Raw genomic sequence first — 24,729 nt, forward strand, 5'->3', positions numbered from 1 at the left:
ATCCATCTCCAAGTTCCACCCCAGTTCCTCCTTACAGATTTCTTATATACAGTCATAGTTACATTATCTAAAATAATGTCAAATGCTATGAGTGATGCTTGGCACATAGTAGCTTCTAATATAGCTATAATAGTAGCTATATTAGTAGCTACTAATATAACAATACAATATATAATATTATAATATTATGTAGCTATAATAGTAGCTACTAATACAGCTACTATGTGTTGCTGGTGGTTGTTGCTGTTGCTGCTGCTGCTGCTGCTGTTATTATTATTATTATTTCAGGTCTGATAAGTGAATCTTTGTATGTCTGTCATATGCCCTTTAGAAATTCTCAAGTATGATTTGCTTTAGTTGCTCAACCCAGTGATCCCACAAGGGAAAATGTCTAATATGCAATGCATCTTCTATATTACATTTTTCTTATTTGGACAAAACAGGCAAATCACCTTAGAAGTGATTGAACTGATCGCAAATATGTTTATAATATTATGTGTGTGTGTATACCCCTAGGTAAATGTTACCAAGTAATTATCTGAAGTGGCAAATTTTGAAAACAAATTTTTGATCACTTCATCACAAAGGTAACACTGACTAAAACAGCCCCTTCTCATATTTCATTACCTTCAGACTGTGGGAAATCACTTGCAATATTATTAAAGTATTTCACTATATATTTTATTTTTATAGTAATGAATCTGATATTCTCTACTCTCCTTTGGTTTCTTATATATCGTCCATATATCATTCATTCCATTCACTTAAAGCATCGTCTTCATTTCCAGGTATTTCTGTTGGTGATTGGTCAAGAGAAGTTGAATCTTTGTATCTTGCTGAACTCAGCTCAGACTGTATCTCAGTTGTTGAGGCTTTTTCTCCCCAGAAAGACTTGACTGCCCCCCTGAAGAAAAAGCAGAAACAAAAGTCCATTAAGAACTGAAAACCAGGGGCACCTGGGTGGCTCAGTGGGTTAAGCCTCTGCCTTTAGCTCAAGTCATGATCTCACTGTCCTGGGATGGAGCCTCGCATCAGGCTCTCTGTTCATTGGGGAGCCTGCTTCCCCCTCTCTGTGTCAAATAAATAAATAAAAATCTTAAAAAAAAAAAAAGGAACTAAAACCCAAACTAAGTATATATAATTTTCTATATTTAGAAGTGCCTCCTTAGTCATAATTTATTTTTAGTTTGTTGTGTATCCACTATATTTATGATAGTAGATGAGCCCTCAGACTGTACTCATGTAAGCGTTAGAAATATTCTTTTAAAAAAAATGAATTGGGGCGCCTGGGTGGCTCAGTTGGTTAAGTCTCTGCCTTCAGCTCAGGTCATGGTCCCAGGGTCCTGGGATCAAGCCCCACACTGGGCTCCTTGCTCAGCAGAGAGCCTGCTTCTCCCCTGCTTGCTTGTGCTTGCTCTGTGTCTCTCTCCCTTCCTCTCTCTGAGTTAAATAAAATCTTTTAAAAAATTAGAGTAGGTTACACTAACCAAGTTTTAGAGTTATGAAAACTACAACTGAACAATACACATATTCATTCAAAACTTTTTTTGCAATTACTAAATAAAATTATAAACATTGCACATATTTCTCTCTCATGGTGGGAAGCAAGTCATGAGCTCAGGTAGCCTGATGTAGAATAGTTGCAGGAGGTATACGGGGTGTTGGACTGTTTCAAGATACATGTGGGAGGCCTCCTGGGATATGGTTATCATCAAACAAGCAGGGAGGCGGGGACAACAAGGAGGACATCAAGTAAGGGTGATGACTCAGTTCAACCCTTTACCTACCAGTTTATAATTATGAAGATAAGTATAAAGATCACAAATATACAGATAATAACTCCTATGGTCAGCACAAAAACTAGGACTGCATCAGTATCTGGTCGGCTTGTTCTTTTCATTTGCAATTCTAGAGAAAAAAACACACACCTGATGATTATTACCACTGGAAAAAAAAAAGAGAGATATCTAAATGGAAACTTTATAGTTAAAAAAAAAACTGAAAAAATTTTAAACACAGAAGAATTAGTGGAAAGAAAGTTATTATTAGTAAACTTGCTCATCACCTTTGAAATGCCCTTTTTAAACATGAAGTCAAAAGAATTGAACAATGAACATCCTGTACTCCCACCACCTAGACACTACCATCAACATTTTATTATCCATTTACCCATCCTTCTACAAATTCATTGACCCATCTTATTTTTCAATGCATTTCAACATAATTTGCTAATGTCTGCACACTTCCCATAAAAATCTTCAACAGGCATATCAAACAAGTTCAATACTTGCTTACATTTTTTTTGAAGTAAAATTTATGATGAATTGCACAAAGATTTTAAGTGTACATTTACTTAGTTTTGGCAAATGCAAACACACATATGTAATTCAAACCCTATGAAGACACAGAATATTGCTATAACCCATCAACTTCCTTGAGCCCCTCCCAGTTAATTCCTGACACATCTTCCGGAGGCAACTACTCTACTGATTTTCTTTTCCACCACAGATTAGTTCTGCCTATTTTAGAACTTCTTAGGAATGGAAACATATACTATGTATTCCTTCTTGTGAGGCTTTTTTACTCAGTCTGTTTTAAAGATTCACTCATAATTTTGCATGTATCAATAGTTTTTCTTTTTTGTAGGTGAGTAGTATTCCAATTTGTTTAGTCATTCTTCTACTGATGGACATCTAGGCCATTGCAGCTTTAAGCCATTATAAATAAACTTGTGGGTGGGGTTATGGACATTGGGGAGGGTATGTGCTTTGGTGAGTGCTGTGAAGTGTGTAAACCTGGCGATTCACAGACCTGTACCCCTGGGGATAAAAATATATGTTTATAAAAAATAAAAAATTATAAATAAATAAATAAATAAACAAACTTCTATGAATATTTTTATGCAAGTTGTTTGCAAACACACATTTTTCACTTCTCTTAAATACCTAAGAGTGGTACTGCTGGGTCATAGGGTAGAGTTACACTTTAGTTTTCCAAGAAACTCTAAGATCTTTGTCCAAACTGATTGTACTGGTTATACATGTTTTGTGAATTTTTTTCTCTCAGGTTTTAGCTTGCATATTCATTTTTCTAATGATTTCTTTTAATGGACTAAAGTTTTTAATTTTGATGAAGCCTAATTTATCAATGTTCCCTTCTATGGTGACTGTTTTCTGAGTCATAACTAAGTAACCCTTGCCTATTCCAGTATCATGCAGATTTTCTCCTATGTTTCCATTTTAAAGATATATGGTTTTAGATTTTACATTTAGAATAATGACATATCTCTAATATTTATATATGTTGTAAGATAGGGTTTGTAGTTTAATTTTACACAAATATCCACACAACACTTTTAAATTATTCTTTCTCAAACCTTTCTGCTCTTCCTGCAAATAAGTCTATTTAAGAGACACAGCCAGTCTATTGTATGTATTATAACAGTGCTACATTTTAAATTGGTGAAAAGCCAATTTGCATCAAATATTACTTACTTTACCAATTATATAGCTTTCTTGTGGTTCTTCTCGGTCCCCCAAATTATAGGATCCTAAAGAATTTGTATGAAGAAGGACCAGAGAGATCACCAGATGGAACTACTGAATTACACAGATAAGTGAACCAATGTTCAGGGCCATTTAATGATTTCCCAAGCTATGTTTTATATATTATAATATTTTAATTTTGCTAAGTACCACTCTACCAGAAGCAGTTTCCAATCTCAATTGCTTATTTGTCTGGATTTTCGTTCTACTCTTTAAACACCATGGAGTACAATTTTTCATTTTCCTTAGTAATTCCAGTGCTATAAACTCAATTAGTGATCTCACTAAATAGTTCCAAGTGTGACAGAGAAATCAAATCATATTTATATGCCAACATTGCTGGATTTTTCAAATCTTTTTTTTTTTTTTAATAATTTTTGATTCCAGAAGCAATGAGGTTTTTTTGTTGTTGTTGTTTATTTTTAAGCTAAAATGAAAGACACCTTTTAGGATTAAAACCTGAGAAGAAGAAATGCAAAATTCCATTCCATTTATTCACTACCTTATAATACTAGCCATGAGAGGATAAAGAGTGAGAGGTATAAAGACTTTACTTTATTTCAAGGGTAGTCTTCTTGCAAGGATCACTTTTATATCTAGACTACTTTTATACCTTAAAAAAAATGGGCTGCATTTCCTTTTGAAATTTTTAAATGAAAAATAGACTGAATTTCAATATTCTCACTTCTTAAGAAAACAAAGCTAAGGTTTACATTAGTTTTCTAGGGCCACAATAACAGAGTACCACAAACTGGGTGACTTAAAGACAACAGAAATTTTTTTGTCTCATAGTTCACGAGGCTAAAAGTCTGAATGCAAGGTATTGGTAAGGCCACCCTCACTCCAAAGGCTCTGGCGGTCTTCCTTCCTTTCTTCTTCCTACTTCTGGTGGCCCCGGATGTTCCCTTACGGCTTATGGCAACATAACTCCAGTCTCTGCCTCTGTTTTCACATGGCTGTCTTCTCCGTGTGTGTCTTTGTGGCTTCATGAGACATTCTCTTCTCTCTCGTTCTGTATCTGTGTCCAAATTTCCCTCTTCTTATAAGGACACCAGTCGTAGTGAATTAAAGACTCACTCTATTCTAGTATGTATGACCTTATCTTAACTGAACAAATCACATCTGCAATGATTCTATTTCCAAACACAGTCACATTCTGAGGTTCTAGGAGTTAGGACTTGAGAAGGGAAACACAATTCAATTCATAACAATGCCTAATTATAAAGACAACTATTGTGGAAGTGAAAAATCTGATGTATAGAGGATGGATAGGAAATTTTCATTAACTAAACCATACTTACCCTAAAGATATTTCAATTGTGTACTTGTTTCAAGGCAGTACCATACTGTGTTGACATTTATAGACAAAATATCTGTTTGATGTCCAAACAGCCAAAAGGGTCTATCACAGTGGTATTCCCAATTGTCATTTTTAAAAGAAACTAACTGATACCAAAGTGTTCTAGAAACATTTTTGTCATTTAACCAGATCATGTTCTGAGATGACAGAGCTAACCCACCAGCCTTGGACTGCTACAAGAGAGAAGTCGGGAGTTGGGGGAAATTGGAGGGGGAGATGAACCATGAGAGACTGTGGACTCTGAGAAACACGCTGAGGGTTTTGGAGGGAAGAGGGGTGGGGGGTTGGGTGAGCCTGGTCATATGTACTAAGGAGGGCACATATTGCATGGAGCACTGGATGTGATGCATAAACAATGAATCTTGGAACACTGAAAAAATAAAATAAAGTTAAAAAAAAAAAACCAAAAAATGTATTATGAGCTGCCAAGGCAAAAAAATAAATAAATAAATAATTTTTTAAAAAGAGAGAAGTCAACTTTGTTTCATTTAAGGGCTAACATTTCAGGATCTGTGTTCTAGCCCTTAGCTTACACACTGTCAAATGCATATTGACTTCTATGAAACAAACTGAGGGTTACTGGAGGGGAAGGGAGTGGTGGGAATGGGGTAACTGGGTGATGGGCATTAAGGAGAGCATGTGATGTATTGAGCACTGGGTATTATATGCAACTGATGCATCAATGAACACTACCTCTGAGACTAATAATATACTATATGTTAACTAAATTTAACTAAAATAAAGTAAAATTTTTTTAAAAATCTTCCAATCACATGAGGAGCTATGGTCATAATAAGGACTAGGCTGTGGGGACAAAAACCAAAGAATGGCTCCCCAAAAGTTTTAACACACTGAACTAGTACTCACTGAGGTATTTTTCAGTTTGATGAGGTTTGGTCCTTTCTTGCCTTTTTTAGCACTTTATTGAAATTATCCTTTTAATAACACTTGATATCTCAACTTAAGATTATGAGCTTTCACATGAATGTTTTTTTTAAAGGTAGTAAAAACATTAAAGAAACTTATAGTTTATTTTTAAAAGTCAGTCCTGAAACACTTTAGCTTATTTCCATTTTAATAAAAACTCTTATGCTGAAAGATGTTTCTAAACTATAGCATAAATTCTTTATTTGGGATTGAGAAAAAGCTTCAAGAAATCCATGAATTCTCTTAAAAAATAGCTTTTAGCATATTTATGTGGGTATTTTTCTGGGAAAAACCTCCTGAGCCTTGATTGGATTCTCAAAGGAACTTGTGACCAAACCCCCTCATACCTTCAATAACAATGACAACCATAATAAAATGGTTAAGAGCAAAATGGACAAAAAGAAATAATGGGATATATTAGATATCATAGTCTAAACTGAAAGGACATGCACACAGGTCCATTTTGCAAGGCAAGCACTGTTTCTCTCGTATAAAATTATACTCAAGATTTGTTTTTTATGACATATATTGAGGACTGCATTATTATTTCATCAAAAAATATCTTCTTCAACTGAATAATTTTTAAAGAACCATGTTTGGATGTTTCTTAATTTTATTATTTTCCTATATCAAAAATTTTTTAAGCATCCATGAGGATTCCATGTACCCATTTTCACTTTTGTGATAGAAGTAAGAGATTATAAGTCAAGTTAGAGCACTGTTCTTTAGAGATGCTTCAGGAATGCACTGAGTTCCCCAAAGGGAAACACATCTGACTCTACTTTGTGAAAAAGAAATTAAGCACCACCTTGTAGAAAGTCTAAATGATATAAACCAGTGGTTTCCCAGAGGTTGTCTCCAAACCAGCAATACCTTGGAACTTATTAGAAATGTAAACTATTGTGTCACCTCGCCCTAGATCTACTGAATCAGAAACTCTGGGAGTGGGGCTATCAGTCTGGTTCAAGGAGCCCTCCAGATGATTTTGTTGCTTTTTAGAATTTCATATAAGCAAACCAAAACATTACTGGGCACTTACCACTTGTTGTATAGACTGTGAATTTCACAGATGCTATTATTTCATTATTATCCAAGGTAGAACACTCAAAAACCGAGGGATGAACTTCCCTGCGTACTTCCAGGATTGCTGAATCATTTGCAAGGATAATGGGTTGCTATTTAAAAAGGAAAAAAAAAAGTGCCAACATTCTTCATGTAAACTTAAGATCAGGAAACAATTTATTTCCCATAAGGAAAGAGTAATCATTATCTCTCAATCTAGGACAATAATTAATTATGCACATGGATTTTAGAGTCAGACAATCCAGACATCAATAATCCTACTACTTCTGCCTGTGTGACCCAGGACAAGATACACTCTGCTTCTCAGTTGCTTATCTGTAAAATGCATATAATGATAAGGATTATCTCATAGATTGTTATGTGGGTTAAAAGAAACTGTAGTGCTTGAGTTGTCTGATATTTAATAAGCCCTCCATTAATGTTAGCTATTATTATCATCATCCAATTCCTATACATACAAATAAAAACTTTGCTTCCAAAATAGAATACTTTATATAAAAGGGATGTTTTTAAATTCTGATAATAGCTGACCCAAGACATATATACAGTTTCAGCCCCATTTATTAATGCAATTATTATTGCATTAAAATCCAATTCAATTAAAATCTCAATAATAATAATAAAGTTGTAAGATTTTAACTTCATTTATGCAAACTGCTTCTAAAGAGAGAGTTTTCTGATAGCCATCAAGCACTGGGAAAAAAAATTTATCACTCACTAGCAATCACCACGTTACATATGTTTATTACTTACTTGGTCTGGCCTTAGAAGTTTCCAAATATATTTGAAGCGATTTACAGGAGATGTATGAATACATGCTAGTCTAACACTTTCAAGACTTTCTGAAACTGGTCTTCCCCCTAAAAACAAGAAAAATTAAATACATATATACCATTAGGCATTATAAATTGTTTTATACAAAGGCTACGTTTAAAAGCCACTTTCAGTGTTAAAATCAACTATATGCTGGACATTCTCAAAATTATTATTGAGGGTTTGAATGTAGACAAGTAGAGAGGAGTGATGGATGAAAAGCAAAGTCACCAAAAGAAGCGGGTGGGAAATACAATAGCTGTGTGTTCCTTCCGCAGAAAATATGGCAAGGGCAACCAGTTTAGTGATGTATTAGATTAAACTTTGGGATCTGCTAGTGGCTTTCAATTTACTGGTTAGGGACCACACCCCTGCCCCACCCTGACTAGAGATAATGAAATCTCAAAAGTAGTATAATATGATAAAGAACAGCTTTCAAAGTTCCCAATTTAAAGTTTGCCAATCTACTCATAAAATACCATTACCAAAGTGTCAAAAGTGTTTCACCATAGGACAGCCTTGACCAGAGACCCTGAGTATAATAAGCTTCCAGTGTATTATGGAGACTATATGTTAAATTTTAGACATCACTGACAAATGTAAGGCAAAGGCAGAAAGGTACTCTGAGCTTTAACTGTCTAGAGAAGTGGAATTTTAAGTTTTATTATTATTTCCTTTCAATATATCAATTTCTCAATTCCTTCCACCCAGGGCAACCTGAGGTTAAGGCTATTTCCCCAGAGTAAAGTCTTCCCCCTCATCTCCCTCCCATACAGAGTCCAACTCACAGCCACAATCTACTGGTCCACGGCATTCTTCTACCCGTACAATACACTTGGATTCACCTCCAGGGCATCCATTTGTTAGTATGACTTCTCTAATACCAACACCTTTGGTGAAAGAAATCAGCAACTTGTTAAGAAAAATTCATTCCACTTCCTTTACTTTTCCATCTAGATCTTGAGACTCTTCTTCTAATTTCAGAAGTTAAATGCCTAAATTTAGAGTGATAATACTTAGAATATTTTTATGCCCCTCATCTTGAATTATTTCATAAAACAGCATTTCTCAAAGTGAGTTACATGAAACACTAGTTCCTCTAGTTGTCACCATAAGAAAAAGGATTCCAAAATTATACACATTGAAAATGATACATTAACTAAAATTAAATTGTCCTCTGTATTAAAGGATTTTGGGGGAACTTTTTAATATGCTAGTAAATTAATGAGCAGAATTTATCTTAGAATTGACAGCATGTGACAAATAGGCAGCATTTCTCCTTTTTTAGAGGTGTATAAAATATGCTTCTCGTAGCTGATGAAAGTCTTAGATTTGATGAAATATAGTAAGATGCAGGGTCTCCCAAATTTGTCTGGCCAAGGAAGTTTTAGAAGTGGTCTTGGACCTTTGAAGGACATTCCAAAAATCACATTTTAAAACATAAATAAGGGGAGGCTGGGGGGCTCAATGAGTTAAGCCTCTGCCTTGGGCTCAGGTCATGATCTCAGGGTCCTGGGATCCAGCCCTGCATCGGGCTCTCTGCTCAGTGGGGAGCCTGCTTGCCCCTCTCTCTCTGCCTGCTGTTCTGCCTACTTGTGCGCTCGCTCTTTCTCTCTCTTAAATAAATAATTAATTTCAAAAAACTTTTAAAACATAAATATATGCTTTTTAATATTTAGGTTGCTAAGATCTCTGTATTAAATAAAGGAGGACAAACTATTAATGACCAAATTTCAATTTCTAACAAGATAATCTCGAGTGCTATGGTGAGTGCTGTGGAGTTTATAAGCCTGAGGATTCACACAGACCTGTACCCCTGCGGCAATAATACATTATATGTTAATTTTAAAAAAAATCAATCATATGATCCACCAGCTGAGCCAGCCAGGTGCCCCTAAATTGTAATAAATGTTGTCAAATAGCCTGAAATTATATTTTATTTGTTTGCATGTTCCAATAAAGCCTTATTTATGGGGAAAAAACAAGATGCTCTCTTGAGAATTACCACTCTTTTTTATAACAAGAAATCAAGTCTTTACTAACAGATCTCAGCTCTCCACTGGGTTTGCTTTTCACCACAGAATTAAGGAACATGATAAAATGTCCTATCTTGGCAAACATGTTCGATAGCAAGTGACCTGTGATAAGAGAATGTAGCCACAGGCTAAGGAACAATCCATCTTGATTTCCCTGTCTACCAGATTCCCTCTTTCGGCCCCTAAACATGTTAATCATAAACCCATTCTCCCATCCAAGTACTAACCAGGCCCGACCCTGCTTAGCTTCTGAGATCAGACGAGATCAGGGTGTTCAGGGTGGTATAGCTGTAGACATAAACCCATTCTCAAGGGCAAGGGAGAGTAGACGCCTAGAGATGACTTAAAACAGTGCTTCTCAAACTTTAGAGTGCATGCAATCACCTGTGAATCTTATTAACAGGCAAATTCTGATTCAGTAGGTCTGGAGTAGGTTCTGAGATTCTGCATTTCTAACAAGCTCCCAGATGATAATGATGCAGCTGGTCTGTGAACCAAACTTTGAGTAGCAAAGGAGAGGACTCTACATGAGATAAGGAGATCAAAGGTTGGAAGAGGAAAGATCTCTTTTCTTTTTAATTTTTCAGTTATAATTCCAGTATAGTTAACATACAGTGTCATATTAGCTTCAGGTGTACAATACAATGATTCGACAATTCTATACATTACTCAGTGATCATCATAAGTGTACTCTTTGGGGAAAGATCTCTTTTGATTAAAAGAGATGCCTAAGAATGGCTGCAGTATAGCATCACTTGAATTTATAAAAAGTACCTCTCTAGATGCACAGCCTTATTCTGAAATGCATAAATATTTTCCAAGCAAGTTTATTTATGAATTTATTTAGCCAAATGCAGTTCATTGCGATAATGTGTGTAGGTGTGAGATTTTCTGTAACTCCAAGTAACACTAAAAATCTGCCTGGGTATTCCAGAAAAAGAAAACTTTTTGACTGCTAAAGTACTGTTTTGAGAGTTCAATAGAATTTTCAGCTAAGTGCTTTTGTTCCTCTAGTTGTTTTAAACTGAAAATATTTTAAAATATTTTAGATGTAAAATATTGCCTTTTAAGGTATCTTTCTCCTTAGAATTTAGCAGCATCTGACATATTATATGTTTTAATATTACTGTTTTAGGTTTTTTTATTGTGTTCAACCAACATACATCATTAGTTTTTGATGTAGTGCTCAATGATTCATTAGTTGTGTATAACACCAAGTGCTCATCACCACACATATCCTCCTTAATAACCATCACCTGGTTACCCATCCTCCTTACCCCCACCTCCCTTCCGTAACCCTCAGCTTGTTTCCCAGAGTCAAGAGTCTCTCTTGGTTTGTCTCCCTCTCTGATTTCTTCCCATTTGGTTTCCCTCCCTTCCCCTGTGGTCCTCCGTGCTACTCCTTACGTTTCACATATAAGTGAAACCATATGATAATTGCCTTTCTCTGCTTGACTTATCTCATTAGCATAATACAGTCCAGTTCTTTCCATGTCAATGCATATGGTAAATATTCATCCTTTCTGATGGCTGAGTAATATTCCATTGTATATACAAACCACATCTTTATCCATTCATCTGTTGAAGGACATCTTGGCTCTTTCCACAGTTTGGCCATTGTGGACATTGCTGCTATGAACATTGGGGTGCATATGCCCTTTCTTTTCATTAATCTGTATCTTTGGAGTAAATATCCAGTAGAACAAGTGCTGGGTCGTAAGGTAGCTCTACACTTCTTGAGGAACCTCTATACTGTTTTCCAGAGTGGCTATACCAGCTTATGTTCTCACCGACAGTGTAGCAGGGTTCTCCTTTCTCCACATCCTTGTCCACATTTGTTGTTTCCTATCTTGTTAATTTTTGTCATTCTAACTGGTGGAAGGTGGTTTCTCATCGTGGTTTTGATTTGTATTTTCCTGATGACTGGTGATGTTGAACATTTTTTCAGGTGTCAGCCAGTCATATGTTCTCTTTGGAGAAGTGTCTATTCATGTCTTCTGCCCATTTCTTGACTGGATTATTTGTTTTGTGGGTGTTAAGTTTAAGAAGTTCTTTAAAGATCTTGGATACCAGCCCTTTATCTGAAGTGTCTTTTGCAAATATCTTCTTCCATTCCGTGGGTTGCCTCTTAGTTTTGTTGACTGTTTCCTTTGCTGTACAAGAGCCTATCATCTTGACGAAGTTCCAAAAGTTCATGTTTGCTTTTGTTTCCCTTGCCTTTGGGGTATGTCTTGAAAGAAGTCTCTATGGCCGATGTCAAAGAAGTTACTGCCTATGTTCTCCACTAGGATTTTGATGGATTCATGTCTCACATTTAGATCTTTCATTCATTTTGAGTTTATCTTTGTGTATGGTGTTAAGAGAATGGTCTAGTTTCACTCCTCTGTATGTGACTTTCTAGTTTTCCCAGCACCACTTATTGAAGAAACAGTCTTTTTTTTTTCCATTGGATATTCTTTCCTGCTTGTTGAAAATTAGTTGAGGGTCCATTTCTGCACTGTCTATTCTGTTCCATTGATCTTTGCGTCTGTTTTTGTGCCAAAACCATGCTGTCTTGATGATTAAAGTTTTGTAACAGAGCTTGAAGTCAGGCATTGTGATGCCCCCAGCTTCGGTTTTCTTTTTCAACAATCCCTGGCAATTCAGAGTCTTTCTGGCTCCATACAAATTTTAAGATTGTTCCACCTTCATGAAAAAATTTGACAGTATTTTGATGGGGATTGCACTGAATGTGTAGATTGCCCTGGACAGCATAGATATTTTAACAATGTTTACTCTTCCAATCCATGAACGTAGAATATTTTTCCATCTCTTTGTGTCTCCCTCCATTTCTTTCATTAAGTGTTCTGTAGCTTCTATAGTATAGATCCTTTACCTCTTTGGTTAGGTTTACTCCTGGGTATCTCATGGGTTCTGGTGCTATTACAAATGGAATCAATTCCTTAATTTCTCTTTCTTCAGCTTACTTTTTGGTGTATAGAAATGCAACTGATTTCTGTGCATTGATTTTGTTATCTGCCACATTGCTGAATTACGATATGAGTTCTAGTAACGTTGGAGTGGAGTCTTTTGGGTTTTCCACATAAAGTATCATGTCATCTTTGCCAATTTGAATGCCTTTTATTTCTTTTTGTTGTCTGATTGCTAGGACTTCTAGTACTATGTTAAACAATAATGGTGAGATTGGGCATCCCTACTGTGTTCCTGACCTTAAGGGAAAAAGCTTTCAGTTTTTCCCCATTGAGAATGGCATTTGCTGTGGACTTTTCATAGACAGCTGTTATGATATTGAGGCATGTTCCCTCTATCCCTATATTTTGAAGAGTTTTAATCAGGAAAGAATAATGTATTTCGTCAAAAGCTTTTTCTGCATCAACTGAGAGGATCAGATGGTTCTTGTTTTTTTCTTTTATTAATGTGCTCTATCATGTTGATTAATTTCTGAATGTTGAACCATACTTGCATCCCAGGAATATATCCCACCTGGTTGTGGTGAATAATTCTTTTTGGAAGGAACTCAAACACTTGGAAGTTAAAGAACATCTGCTAAGGAATAAGTGGGTCAACCAGGAAATTAAAGAAGAACTTAAACAATTTATTGAAACTAATTAGAATGAAAACACGATGATCCAAAACCTATGGGACACTGCAAAGATGGTCCTAAGAGGAAAATTCATAGCCATCCAAACATCTCTCAAAAAATTAGAAAAATTCCAAATGCACAAGCTAATCTTACATGTAAAGGACCTGGGGAAAGAATAGAAAATAAGGCCTAAACCAAGAAGGAGAAGAGAAATAATAAAGATGAGACAGAAATCAATGAAATATAAACCAAAAAACAGTAGAACAGGTCAATGAAACTAGAACCTGGTTCTTTGAAAGAATTAATAAGATTGATAAACCTCTGGCCAGACTTATCCAAAAGAAAAGGGAAAGGACCCAAATTAATAAAATCATGAATGAAAGGGGAGAGATCATGACTAACACAAAGGAAATAGAAACAATTATTAGAAATTATTACCAGCAACTATATGATAACAAATTAATCAATCTAGAAGAAATGGACGCATTCCTGGAAACTTATAAATTACCAAGACTGAAACAGGAAGAAATAGACAATCTGAACAGACCAATAACCAGCAAGGAAATTGAAGTAGTAATCAAAAACCTCCCAAAAAACCAGAGTTCAGGGCCAGATGACTTCCTGGGGAATTCTACCTAACATTTAAAGAAGAAATAACACCTATTCTACTGAAGCTGTTTAAAAAAAATAGAAGTAGAAGGAAAACTTTCAAATTCATTTTATGAGGCCAGTTTTAATATTATTTTTTGTCTTTGCCCCTATATACACTCCTTGAAGGCAAGGAGTTTCCTCTGCTTTGTTCTAGCTCCTAAAACAATACATGACACATAGTAGGCAAAATTCAAAACATCATTTGATGAATGAATAAATATATAATTTCTGAAATACATCTTTAAATAATAGAGTAATACAACAAAAATTACTAGAACTCCCATAAAAATAATTCTGTGAAATTTCTCAAGGCAGCAAAGTAAATTACAAATGAATATTCACAAGTTTATTACATGTATTCTTCTAATTTGTGACTGACCCACTAAGGTTAAAGTAAAAAATGGGTTTAAAATTATCTCAAGGGACAGAAAGAATAATGATTGTCAGGGACTGAGGGGAGGGGAGAACAGAGTTAGTGTTTAATGGGTATGGAGGTTTTACTTCAGGATAATGAAAAAGTTCTGGAGATGGTTGGAGGTAATGGTTACACAACAATGTGAACATGTTTAATGTCACTGAGTTGACTATTTAAAAATGTTAAAGTACTAAATTTTATGTTAGATTTATTTTGCCACACTAAAAATATGTTAACTCAAATATAAATAATTCAGGTATATTTCTTTAAAAAAATCATTCTGCTCTAGGTCTGCATGGATTTTTCTGTCTTCTTACCATTTGGTTTCTGTCTTTCCCTAACTTTTCCAAGGCAGTTCTATTTAGAATAAACTTAATATCATTGTGAATTATCTATTGTCTTTTCAGTAGTTCTCAAAGTGGTTGTCAAAAGATAGTCTTCTAACCAGCAGCATCAGCTTTATTTGTGAACTTGTTTAGAAATACAAATTCTTGGGTCCTCCAAAGGCCTAGTGAGTTAGTAACTCTGGGGTAGGTCCAGCAGTCTGTGTTTTAACAAGCCCTGTAGGCACTTAGGGTGAACACTTAAGTTTGAGAAACACTGGTCTATTATAGTATGTGTAGCCTTAATCCCACCCCCATGTAAGAGACTTTATGTCCAGTTTCCATTCATGTCATAGTTTTTTAATATTGTCTTCCCCCCCAAAAGCAAATACCTCTTTTCTCCAAGACATAACATATGAATTGGAGAAATGTAGATTTTAGAAGAGACTATTACAAATAGGCAAGTTTCTTGATTTGCCACACAGTGTGTGGGAAGACATCTGTGAGATGCATCAGAAGATCCTTCAGCTTCTGAACATCTGTGAGATAAAGTTTTTCTTGGTGAAGGCAGTATATGCCCCCCCCCCCAAAAAAATAGGGGCTGGCTTAAAATAAGACAGGTTATGAACTGAAAATATCTTACCTTTCAAGTTTTGTGTGTAAAATATAGTTTGAGAGGTATATGCAAGTACACAAATTATAAACAAAAATTGCCTGTTTTTACCTTCCCCCCCCCAAATATAATATTGTTGATTTATCTGCTCTTTGCTACTTACCACATGTAACGGTGCACATCCCAAATTCTACTTCTTTGACTACTGTCGTATTTGAAACTAAACATAAAGTGCAAAGATACATTATTTAATCATATGAAAACTTCTCAAAGGGAAAAACTCTTACTTGAGGATAAGGGATACAAGCACTTATCATATGGGAAGCAGATAGTTTTTAGTTTTATTTAATCAGAAAAGCAATGTCATTCCTACTGTATTTTCTATTATTGCTTAAATTAAAAGAAGCTTAAACCTTTGAAATTATGAGTTAAATTAGGAAATACTTTGAAAAGCTCTATATTTAAACTTTTATAAAATTAAAAATAATATTTTCATCAGCTCAATACATGGTGAGCTAAAGCTCTATAGATCAAAAAAACAAAACAAAACAAAAAGCCTGCCAATCAATTGTGAGGCCCAATTTTTTCTATTCTCTATTTTTTCAGAAAGATTTGAGTACAACATTTCCATCCAAAAATAAGTCCTTATACCAAATATCCATTAAAATTATGTTGTGGAATGGTTCTACTTAGATTAAGATGATAAACTATTCCCAAGAATTTATTTCAACACTTTATTTAGCAGGATAATTTAGGAATATAAATACATTTGAGTAGATAAGTACTGTTGATTTTTAAATCACAAGTTTCTCTGTTTCTAATTGTTCTGAAGTTTGGCATTATTTCCACTAGCTATAGGATATAACCAATTCTTCATAGCAGATTAGGACTAATGTCTCAAAATAAAAAAATATTACATGAGGTGTTAAAATTTTTTTAAGCATTGTATCCTAAATTAACAATATTACATGGGAAAGTGCAATGGAATTGAAGTCCAAATTGCTGTTTCTACAACTAATCAACTAAGTTTGAGCAAATTACATAAACTCTGTCAGGCCTGATTAGCTATTCTGCAAAAATTTGGAAAGGAGAACCTATCTTATTTGATGATTCTCTAATGAGAATATTTGTATGAATTAAATGAGACCACATAGGTGAAAACATTCTGTAACTTATTTAGTGCTATAAACATGCTTAAGATATCATAACTTCACACTCAGTGCACATCACATTTTCCTATTCTGATTTCTGTAAGACAATACCTTCATAAACACTGCTATTCTATACTTACAAGCACCAAATACAGTTCCCTGAATGCATAGTATGCTCTTGATCCATGTATGTTAAATAAATCAATATTGACATTGGGAAATTATTCAGACTATCAAGATCAATTATGAAATGATGTTTTTGCTTGAGACGCCTGGATACTTTCTGTTGGCACATTATGAGATATAAATTAAAAGTTTAATCTTGAATATAGAAAACCACAGGTAGGAGAATGAGTTAATACCTTTAGACTGTTATAACCTCTTTTCAAAAGTCACTAAAAAACAATCAATCAGCCCTATGTTCACTACCTATGCTACTTTGAGAAAGTTACTTAAGTTCTCCTAACTTCAAAAAAAAATTGGATTTAATAAGATGATCTCTGAAGTCCGTTTTGGTTTTGAGTGCCCATTAGGTCATTCAATGTCTTCCATTTTTTTATGGGAATCCTATCATGGTGGGTCAGAGAAATTGCATGTATCCAGACTTTAGTGTTGTATTTGTCAAATTTTTCTGTTATATACCAGAGTAAAAAGGAAAAATATGGTCTGAATGTCAATAAATTTTTATGTGTAACTCATTAAACAGTAATATCCACTGATGCTAACTGGTTAGTGTTAATGTGTAAGGAATGCTGTGTCACAGGATTCTGTCCTATTTAATATTTTTATTAATGACCTGGAAAATACTGGTATCATACTGACTGAGTCCAGAGATTCTGAAAAACTAGGAAAGATATAAAATATGTTCAGAGATAAATCTGGCTCTGAAAGTGCCACAGTAGAATACTTCATGAGTCTAACAAAATGAAACCTTAAGGAAGTAAGTCTTGTACATAGAGCTGAAAAGTACCTGTCCCCCAAATATGATAGGCGGTAGAATAGAATAGGTGAAAATGAGTGGAGATTTCAATAGTAAGTTCAATAGGCATCAAGACTATGAAGAGGCCACCCTAAAAATCTACTTGGTTTTTAGACTTTACTGATAAAAGCCTGTCAGCCATAATGATGGAGATAATGATCCTACGCTTTTTTTGTTCTGATCAGATCTTGGAATGTTTTTTTCAATTCTGGACAGCACATTTTAACTGTTGGTACATACCATCAGGGTCCAATATTAATTTTTGAATCCTTTTTTTAAGAGTTAATACATAAGGTTGATCTTTCATAACTTTTATTCTTCCTTAGAGGTGCTCCAAAGAAAATACAGTTATATTTATATAGGATAAAATGTAAAGAATGAAACTCATCTTTGCAATTATTATGTAGATCTATTGTTGGCCCCTTTTATAAATGTAAGGATATAGGTATAAGAGAACTATAAATCTAAGGGCATAGGTATAGGTATACCCATCAATTTATAAAAGTTATAGAGTATACAAAAAGTATAAAAGGTGTAAAAGATATGGGGAAGTATAAGAGGAAGGAGTATAAATCTAACACAATATTTTAGTAATTTTTCCTACATTTTTAAACATTTTGTTATTTCATCATCCATAGTGATGGATTTTATTATTTCTTATTGATTATTCCCAACTATGTGTTTTTTAAAGGATATAATAAATAATATGGAATAATATTAGAATATTAAATATTAGTTATAAAATGGAAGAAAGTTTGGAATTGCCTAGAAGGATGATGAAATTGTAAAATAAATCATAGCTGTTAGATCATCCTTTGTTTTCTTATTTCTTTGCCCCTAGTATTGCATTGTCTTTCAGGAAGATAGAAAAGAACTCTGGAGACACCTTTCTGGAAGTCTTTTTCAGCTTGCATTGAACACAGTTGAAGTTTTTGAATTTTTCTTTCTTTCTTTCTTTTCTTTTTCTTTCTTTCTTTTTTTTTTTTTTTTTTTTGGTTCATTAAAGATAAAAAGAAAATTGACAGAGAAAAAACTTCACAGTTGTTGGATTAATCAGAAGATGAACAGAGAGCAGCACCTTACATGCTGATGATGGTGAAACTGATTGCATAAGCAAAATGAGTGAGAGATGATGGCAACTTAGATGAATATCCTAGATGAATTTTCTCTAACTCAAGAATCAATGAATTAATATTTCACTTCTAAGTATGAAAAGTATATATGGTATTCTCATCTAGTTAGTCTTTCAATAGGAAAAACTTGATCCTGAAATGTTTTGTGAAAAGAAGCTGGACTATACTGTTTTGTCCATAACCATAAAAGGTTATGGACAACATTCTTTCCTCTTTAAAGCTGTTTATCCACCAAAATTTACTTGATAACAGGTTTGTAAATGAACAGATCATGATGGCAGGTATGTAAATAAAGGTGACTAAAAGAAAATAGATGATGTAGAAATGAATAAAATTCATTGGACCAATAATTCTAATTGTTTTTAAGCCTAAAATGAAAACATTTTGTAATCATGGAGTAAACCACATGGTAGTCTCCTGATCAACAAAATACATAGCTTCACAGTTTTCAAAAGTATTGTGTGTTGGCGATGCACAAAGTAATAAACTATAATCTATTAGAGATGTACTTGAAGTCTGGAATCAATATTTATAAGATGGATACATTCCAGATTCATGCATAACAGTCAGTGAGCATTTAGTTGCTTTCAAAATATCTTTCCCATTTGGGATATATACATCTTCAAAACCAGGAAATATGGAATAAAAATTTGGAGTTTTCCATATTTACATTCTCACTAAAATTTCAAATTTGTTTTCATTAACCCTTTATTCTTACTTTTGTAAATTACTTGTAAAATGCCTTAAAAGTAAAAAAAAAATGTCCATTTGATAGCAAATAGTGATGAATGTTTTTGCTGGTCGATTGAGAGTTAAAAGGGGCTTTGTCAAAATTTAATAATGGCTCTGGAAATTTTCCAATCTTACACACCTCCGACTGTTTACAGTTCTGAATTCTCACTCTCCCCAGAAAATGCAACTGCGCATAAAATTGTACATAGAAAATTCCAAAGTTCACAGATCAGGAAACTGAGACGAGGGAATAAGTAACTTGCCTACATTTTAATTTGTATCCAAGACAACATAACTTCATTGCCTGGGTTTAACTTAAACTCTATTTAGCATTTTACAGGTAGAACAGCTCAATACTAAAACTAATTCAACCACTTTTAAAACTAGAGTGAAGCAACAGCTATTAAATTTTAGAACATGTTTGTTGTCTAGTCTCTTTCACATTTCCAAAGTCAAGGACCTCTCCAAGCTCCTTGTAATGTCATGTTGTGAAGGCAATGCAAACCTCCACCCCACCATTAACCTCAGATGGCTAATTTCTTTCCATAGCTGAAAATCACGGTCATCAGGAAATAAAAGAAAAGCAGATAAATACAACAACTATTCTATATGTATAGAAAACAGGAGATTGCCAGGAATATTAAAAGAATCTTGGCTGGGTTATTTACAGGGAAATGGTACAATTTCTACTGATTTCAAAGGCTGCAAACCAGCAGCTGGACTTCTACCTACCAGGATGTGAGTTACTAACCAATAAAACATGTATAATAGCTCGTCAAGTTTTAGTGCTTAATGAGCCAGCAGAATAAGGCAAGTTTATGGACCGAGCACAGTCTCATTCTCCAGATACCCAACAAAACCACAGTTGCTTGGAAGTTGAGCGTACAAATCTTACACCACCACACTACAGAGGTGCTCAAGCGTAGACCTGCATGAAGCTGACATGGGGCTTCTGGGCAGTTTTGCAGCATTTTGGTCTAAGATGTGTCACAGTAAGGGGAATTCTTAATTCTTTTGAGCTCCAAGCTAAAGAGCAAACGTGGAAAGGAGTAAGACCTCAAGCAATTTGGAACAGGAAAAAAAAAATCTACGGTGGGAAAGAAAAACACGTAACTGCAAGGAGTCAAAATAATTCCCATGGGTGAGAGGTTACTCCCGACTCGTACCCCTTTAAAAAAGGGGGGGGGGGCATCTTTTTCCTTCTCCAGAGCAATATTTAACAGCAATTCTGTAACAGCTTTTATGTACATGCTTATTTGTTTTTCTTGCTGTGGCCTTGGAGAATTAGCACATTCTGTTCAAGGCCATTAGGCATATGAAAAAAGTATAAATTCGAGGCTGTCTGCAAGAGAGCTCTACGGATATTAACAGGGATAATAATTCTCATTGTCCTCGGACGGAGGGCAGGGCTTTGCCCTCAACTGGCCCCTGTCAAGGAGCCTCCCGCCCTCACCATCCTCCTCAGCCACAGACTGGGCTTCGCTCTCAGCCTCGCTCTCGCTCTCGGCCTCCTCCTCCGCCTCATTCTCGCCCTCGCCCTCGCCCTCGCGGGCCAAGCCGGGATCCTGGGCGGCGGCGGTGGCGTTCGTCCCACAGGCGGACTGGAGGCCCGCCAGGAGCAGCCAGCCGACCGTCAGTAGCAGCCCGCTGGAGCAGCCCGCGCCCCCGGGGCTCATGGTTCCCGGCCCCGACGGCCGACCAAGGCGCAGTCGCAGCCGCCGGCTCCTGACAAGAGGTGCGTCGAAGAGAGGAGCCGCCAGACTCCGAACCCCCGAGCCGCGCCCGGCAACCATTGAGGCGTCACGGCTCGTCACCGGCGAGCAGAAGGCGACTTGCCGTCCAAGCGCCGTTGGAACGCGCGCGGGGTCGCCCGTCGCACCTCGCTCGGCACTTCCGACGGCGCCTGGGCCGCGCCGCTTGCTTTCCGGCGTCGCAGGTGCGCGAGCGGCGGCCGCAGCCGCGCGCACGGCCTCCGTTACTAAGCAACGCGCTAGCCACAGCCGCGGGCGTTTCTCGCTCCCGCTTCTCTCCTATGAGAGACCTCCGTCCTTCCTACGTGTACTTCTCCGCAAACCACATCCCTAGACCCTGAAGCATTCTTCGTGTGACTTGGTTTCAAATTCCTCGCACAGATTGTCCAACTCGTCATGTATCAAGAAGGATTTGTCGTAGCCTTATTAAGTACGGTGCCCCAAACTAGATCCGTATCTGCAGGAGAGGCTTGATTTGCGGAGGATAGAGAAAGCGCTTTCTTTCTCGGATTTGAATCTTTTGTTAATAATACACCTGAGGGTGTGTTTCTGTTTTAAGATTTGGTGCTGTTTCATCAATTCCATGTGGGGCTTCTTCATGCTAGATTGGGGGATGGGGAGAGACTGGAAGAGGGGAGCCTGCGACGATTGTCAAGCCTTTTCTACTCCATTCCGTATTTGGATAGCTGATGTTTGGGGAACCAAATCTAGAATGTAACCTTTGTCCCTGTTAATTTCTGTCTTCTTGCTTTTGTGCCTGTTTTTTAAGGCTCGCTGATGTTTTTTTGACCTCTTATTCTGCTGTTTGATATTAGATATTCCACCCAAGTTTGATTTGGGAAATACGTTTCTTTCAGGTCACTAACGCAAATGTTAAAAAGGGTAACACGCCAAGAATAAAGTGCTAAGAGGCCACTCTCTGACAATAATCCATTAACCCACACATTGATTTAACCCAAGAATCAATTATTTTACCAAAAAGAAATCCTGTCTTTTGCTAAGGTTGAATCAGACTAGAAGCAAGAATACCTTGGCATTGCCACTTGAATCAGAAAATCTTAGAGGTAAGTACAATTTCCCCCTACCCTCTTAATGGTATTCAGTATCTATATGTCCAATTATATTATAGAAAGAAATGAAATTCCATTAATTTCCTTCCATTGATGGTGTTAATTTCAACAAGTCTGCTTTAATTAATTCAGGGTTCTTTAGGAATAGAAACACAGACTTTTTGAGTCAGAAGTTTAGAAATCCTATAATACTCCAAGCCCCTAATTTTTAAGTAAGGAGATTAAGAACTGGCTGTCCAGTAAATGGCTCAGGTAAGATCATCCAGCAAATTATTTTAATTTTTTAAAGATTGTATTCATTTGACAGAGACAGAGATCACAAGTAGGCAGAGCAGCAGGCAGAGACGGGGAAGCAGGCTCCCTGCTGAGCAGAGAGCCCCACGCAGGGCTTGATCCCAGGACCCTGAGATCATGACCTGAGCTGAAGGCAGAGGCTTAACCCACTGAGCCACCCAGGTGCCCCCAGCAAATTATTTTTAAAGCAGAGTCTCACAACCATATCTCCTGAATGCTCATTCAGTGCTTAGTGACTCACAGAATATAAAGTTAACAATGAAGAACCATTCAGTGGGGTAATTGAGAATTAAGAGTTCAAGGACTAAAAAAGATTAGGGCTGAATTTTTTTTTATCTTGTTATTCCAAATTTGAGTAGATCTAACAGCTACAATGTGGTGGTAAGAGAATATTGATGAATAGATGACGAATAGAATATTGATGAATATTCAGTAGATTTATATATGAAATTTGAGACAGAGCTCATTTGGCGATACTTCTATATGATATTATCCCATACTTTGGGGTTTAACGTCAATTCCTATGGGACATGGACTGAAGAATAACCTACTGCAAAGTGAACTTGAGGCATAAACTCTGGCGTTTGGAACATATGCATATCCAGCAAAGGAAGACTAAGAGATAAGCAAGTAACTGGGAAAGGTGTTAGGAGGGTCTTTAGAGCCACTTATTTATAAGAAAAGTAGATTACTTGAAACAAAAGCAGAAATTTTTATTTGCATTTTTCTTACAAAGTCTAGCTGAGATAAGTGAAAGACAAGAACTTCTAAAACTGATCAGTATTAAAGTCTGAGTTGGTACTGGGAGGGAGTCTCTGGTAATATTCTATATTAACTAAAAATACCATAAAATACTGTAGTGCCTGAGAAGATTAGGAGGGAAAATAAAGTGGGGAATCTAGGAATGATCTTGACATAAAAAGATCTTTGTGTCATGGTCAAATTAATAAGTCAAAATTTTTCCTTTTTGAATGCTGAGAAAAATATTGTTTTCAAATATAAACTTTAAAAGAAGATCTCTGGTGGGCTGCTGGGTGGTACAGTTGGTTAAGTGTCAGGCTCTTGATTTGGTCTCAGGTCATGATCTCGGGGTCCTGATTGAGCCCCACGTCTGGCTCCATGCTGGGAACAGAGCCTGCTTAAGATTCTTTCTCTCTTCTTTTCCCTCTGCCCCTCCCCTCTGTGCACTTTCTCTCTCAAAAAGAAGAAGAAGAAGAAGAAGAGCAACAACAACAACAACCACAACTGTAGTATTTCAAGGCAACATTGTTGAGTGCTTCAAAAATCAATTTAGGACTCATTTTTCTGAAAATATTCTTTTTGGGTAAAGAAAGTCCCATAAACTCTAAGGAATGTAATTTAACTCAAGGAAAAATTAATGACCAAATAAACAGCTTCAAAGATAACCTAAATGAAAATTAAAGGTCTCAAAAAGGAGCTAAAAGACTTTACTCTGAAATAAAGCATGTTAAAAATTATCTCTAATAGCAACAATACAAATCACTCATAAACTACTGTGAATATTGTGTTATTCATCTAAATTATAAGAAAAAGTATATCTGTCCTCAACAAACTTACACTATCTCCTGTTGAAGCCACAAATAAGTGAAAGGTAAATATTGCGGACACACTATCAAGAGGGGTTGACCCTATTCTAACCTTTGGATACCAAGAACCAATAATTACATCCACAGTCTTCAGACCTGCCTCACTTCAGTTCATTCATCTCCTCTTACCCAGCCTGGCAGTCTTCTGTGACTCCTCCACTCCACCCAAAAAACTATCTCATCTCTCCTCAGCTGACTTTACCTTGAACTTCCTTTGTGTGAGTCAACTTGGCATACCCTCAAGGTGGTAAAATTCCTTTATCTGATCCCCACTATTATCTACAGTAGAGGACCTCAAAAGTGCTCTAAAAAGAAACACCAATTTGAAGATTGGTGATAAAAACACAAGATACCCACTTAAGCCCCCATGTTGCATCACCACTTCCTCATATCACAAGATGGAATTGGGAGGGAGACAAACCATAAGTGACTCTTAATCTCACAAAACAAACTGAAGGTTGCTGGGAGAGGGGTGTTGGGAGAAGGGGGTGGGATTATGGACATTGGGGAGGGTATGTGTTTTGGTGAGTGCTGTGAAGTGTGTAAACCTGGTGATTCACAGACCTGTACCTCTGGGGATAAAAACATATGTTTATAAAAAATAAAAAATTCAAAAAAATAAACACAAGATAACAAAGGCCTAAATAAAGGATCGCCATAAAA

At 36.1% G+C, this 24,729-nt stretch overlaps 1 protein-coding gene and 1 long non-coding RNA gene across 2 annotated transcripts; one reads left to right on the forward strand and one right to left on the reverse strand.

Annotated features, from left to right (window-relative positions):
- Positions 1-212: 212 nt before the first annotated feature.
- SPACA1 (sperm acrosome associated 1) lies at positions 213-21,170 on the reverse strand. The gene is made up of 7 exons (XM_082730617.1): positions 20,798-21,170; positions 15,513-15,569; positions 8,517-8,618; positions 7,669-7,775; positions 6,872-7,007; positions 1,788-1,908; positions 213-904 (listed from the first exon to the last, which is right to left on the reverse strand). The coding sequence occupies exons 1-7, from the start codon at positions 21,135-21,137 to the stop codon at positions 748-750; spliced, it is 1,020 nt and encodes a 339-aa protein (XP_082586743.1). The 5' UTR covers positions 21,138-21,170; the 3' UTR covers positions 213-747.
- A 136-nt stretch (positions 21,171-21,306) lies between these two features.
- Positions 21,307-23,960, forward strand: LOC309864808. Its single transcript, XR_014311771.1, has 3 exons — positions 21,307-21,525; positions 22,098-22,159; positions 23,667-23,960. It is a non-coding gene; the product is annotated as an uncharacterized lncRNA (long non-coding RNA).
- The last annotated feature ends 769 nt before the right edge of the window (positions 23,961-24,729 follow it).

This window comes from Mustela nivalis, assembly GCF_964662115.1.
Source record: "Mustela nivalis genome assembly, chromosome: 5".
NCBI classification, from domain to species: domain Eukaryota; kingdom Metazoa; phylum Chordata; class Mammalia; order Carnivora; family Mustelidae; genus Mustela; species Mustela nivalis.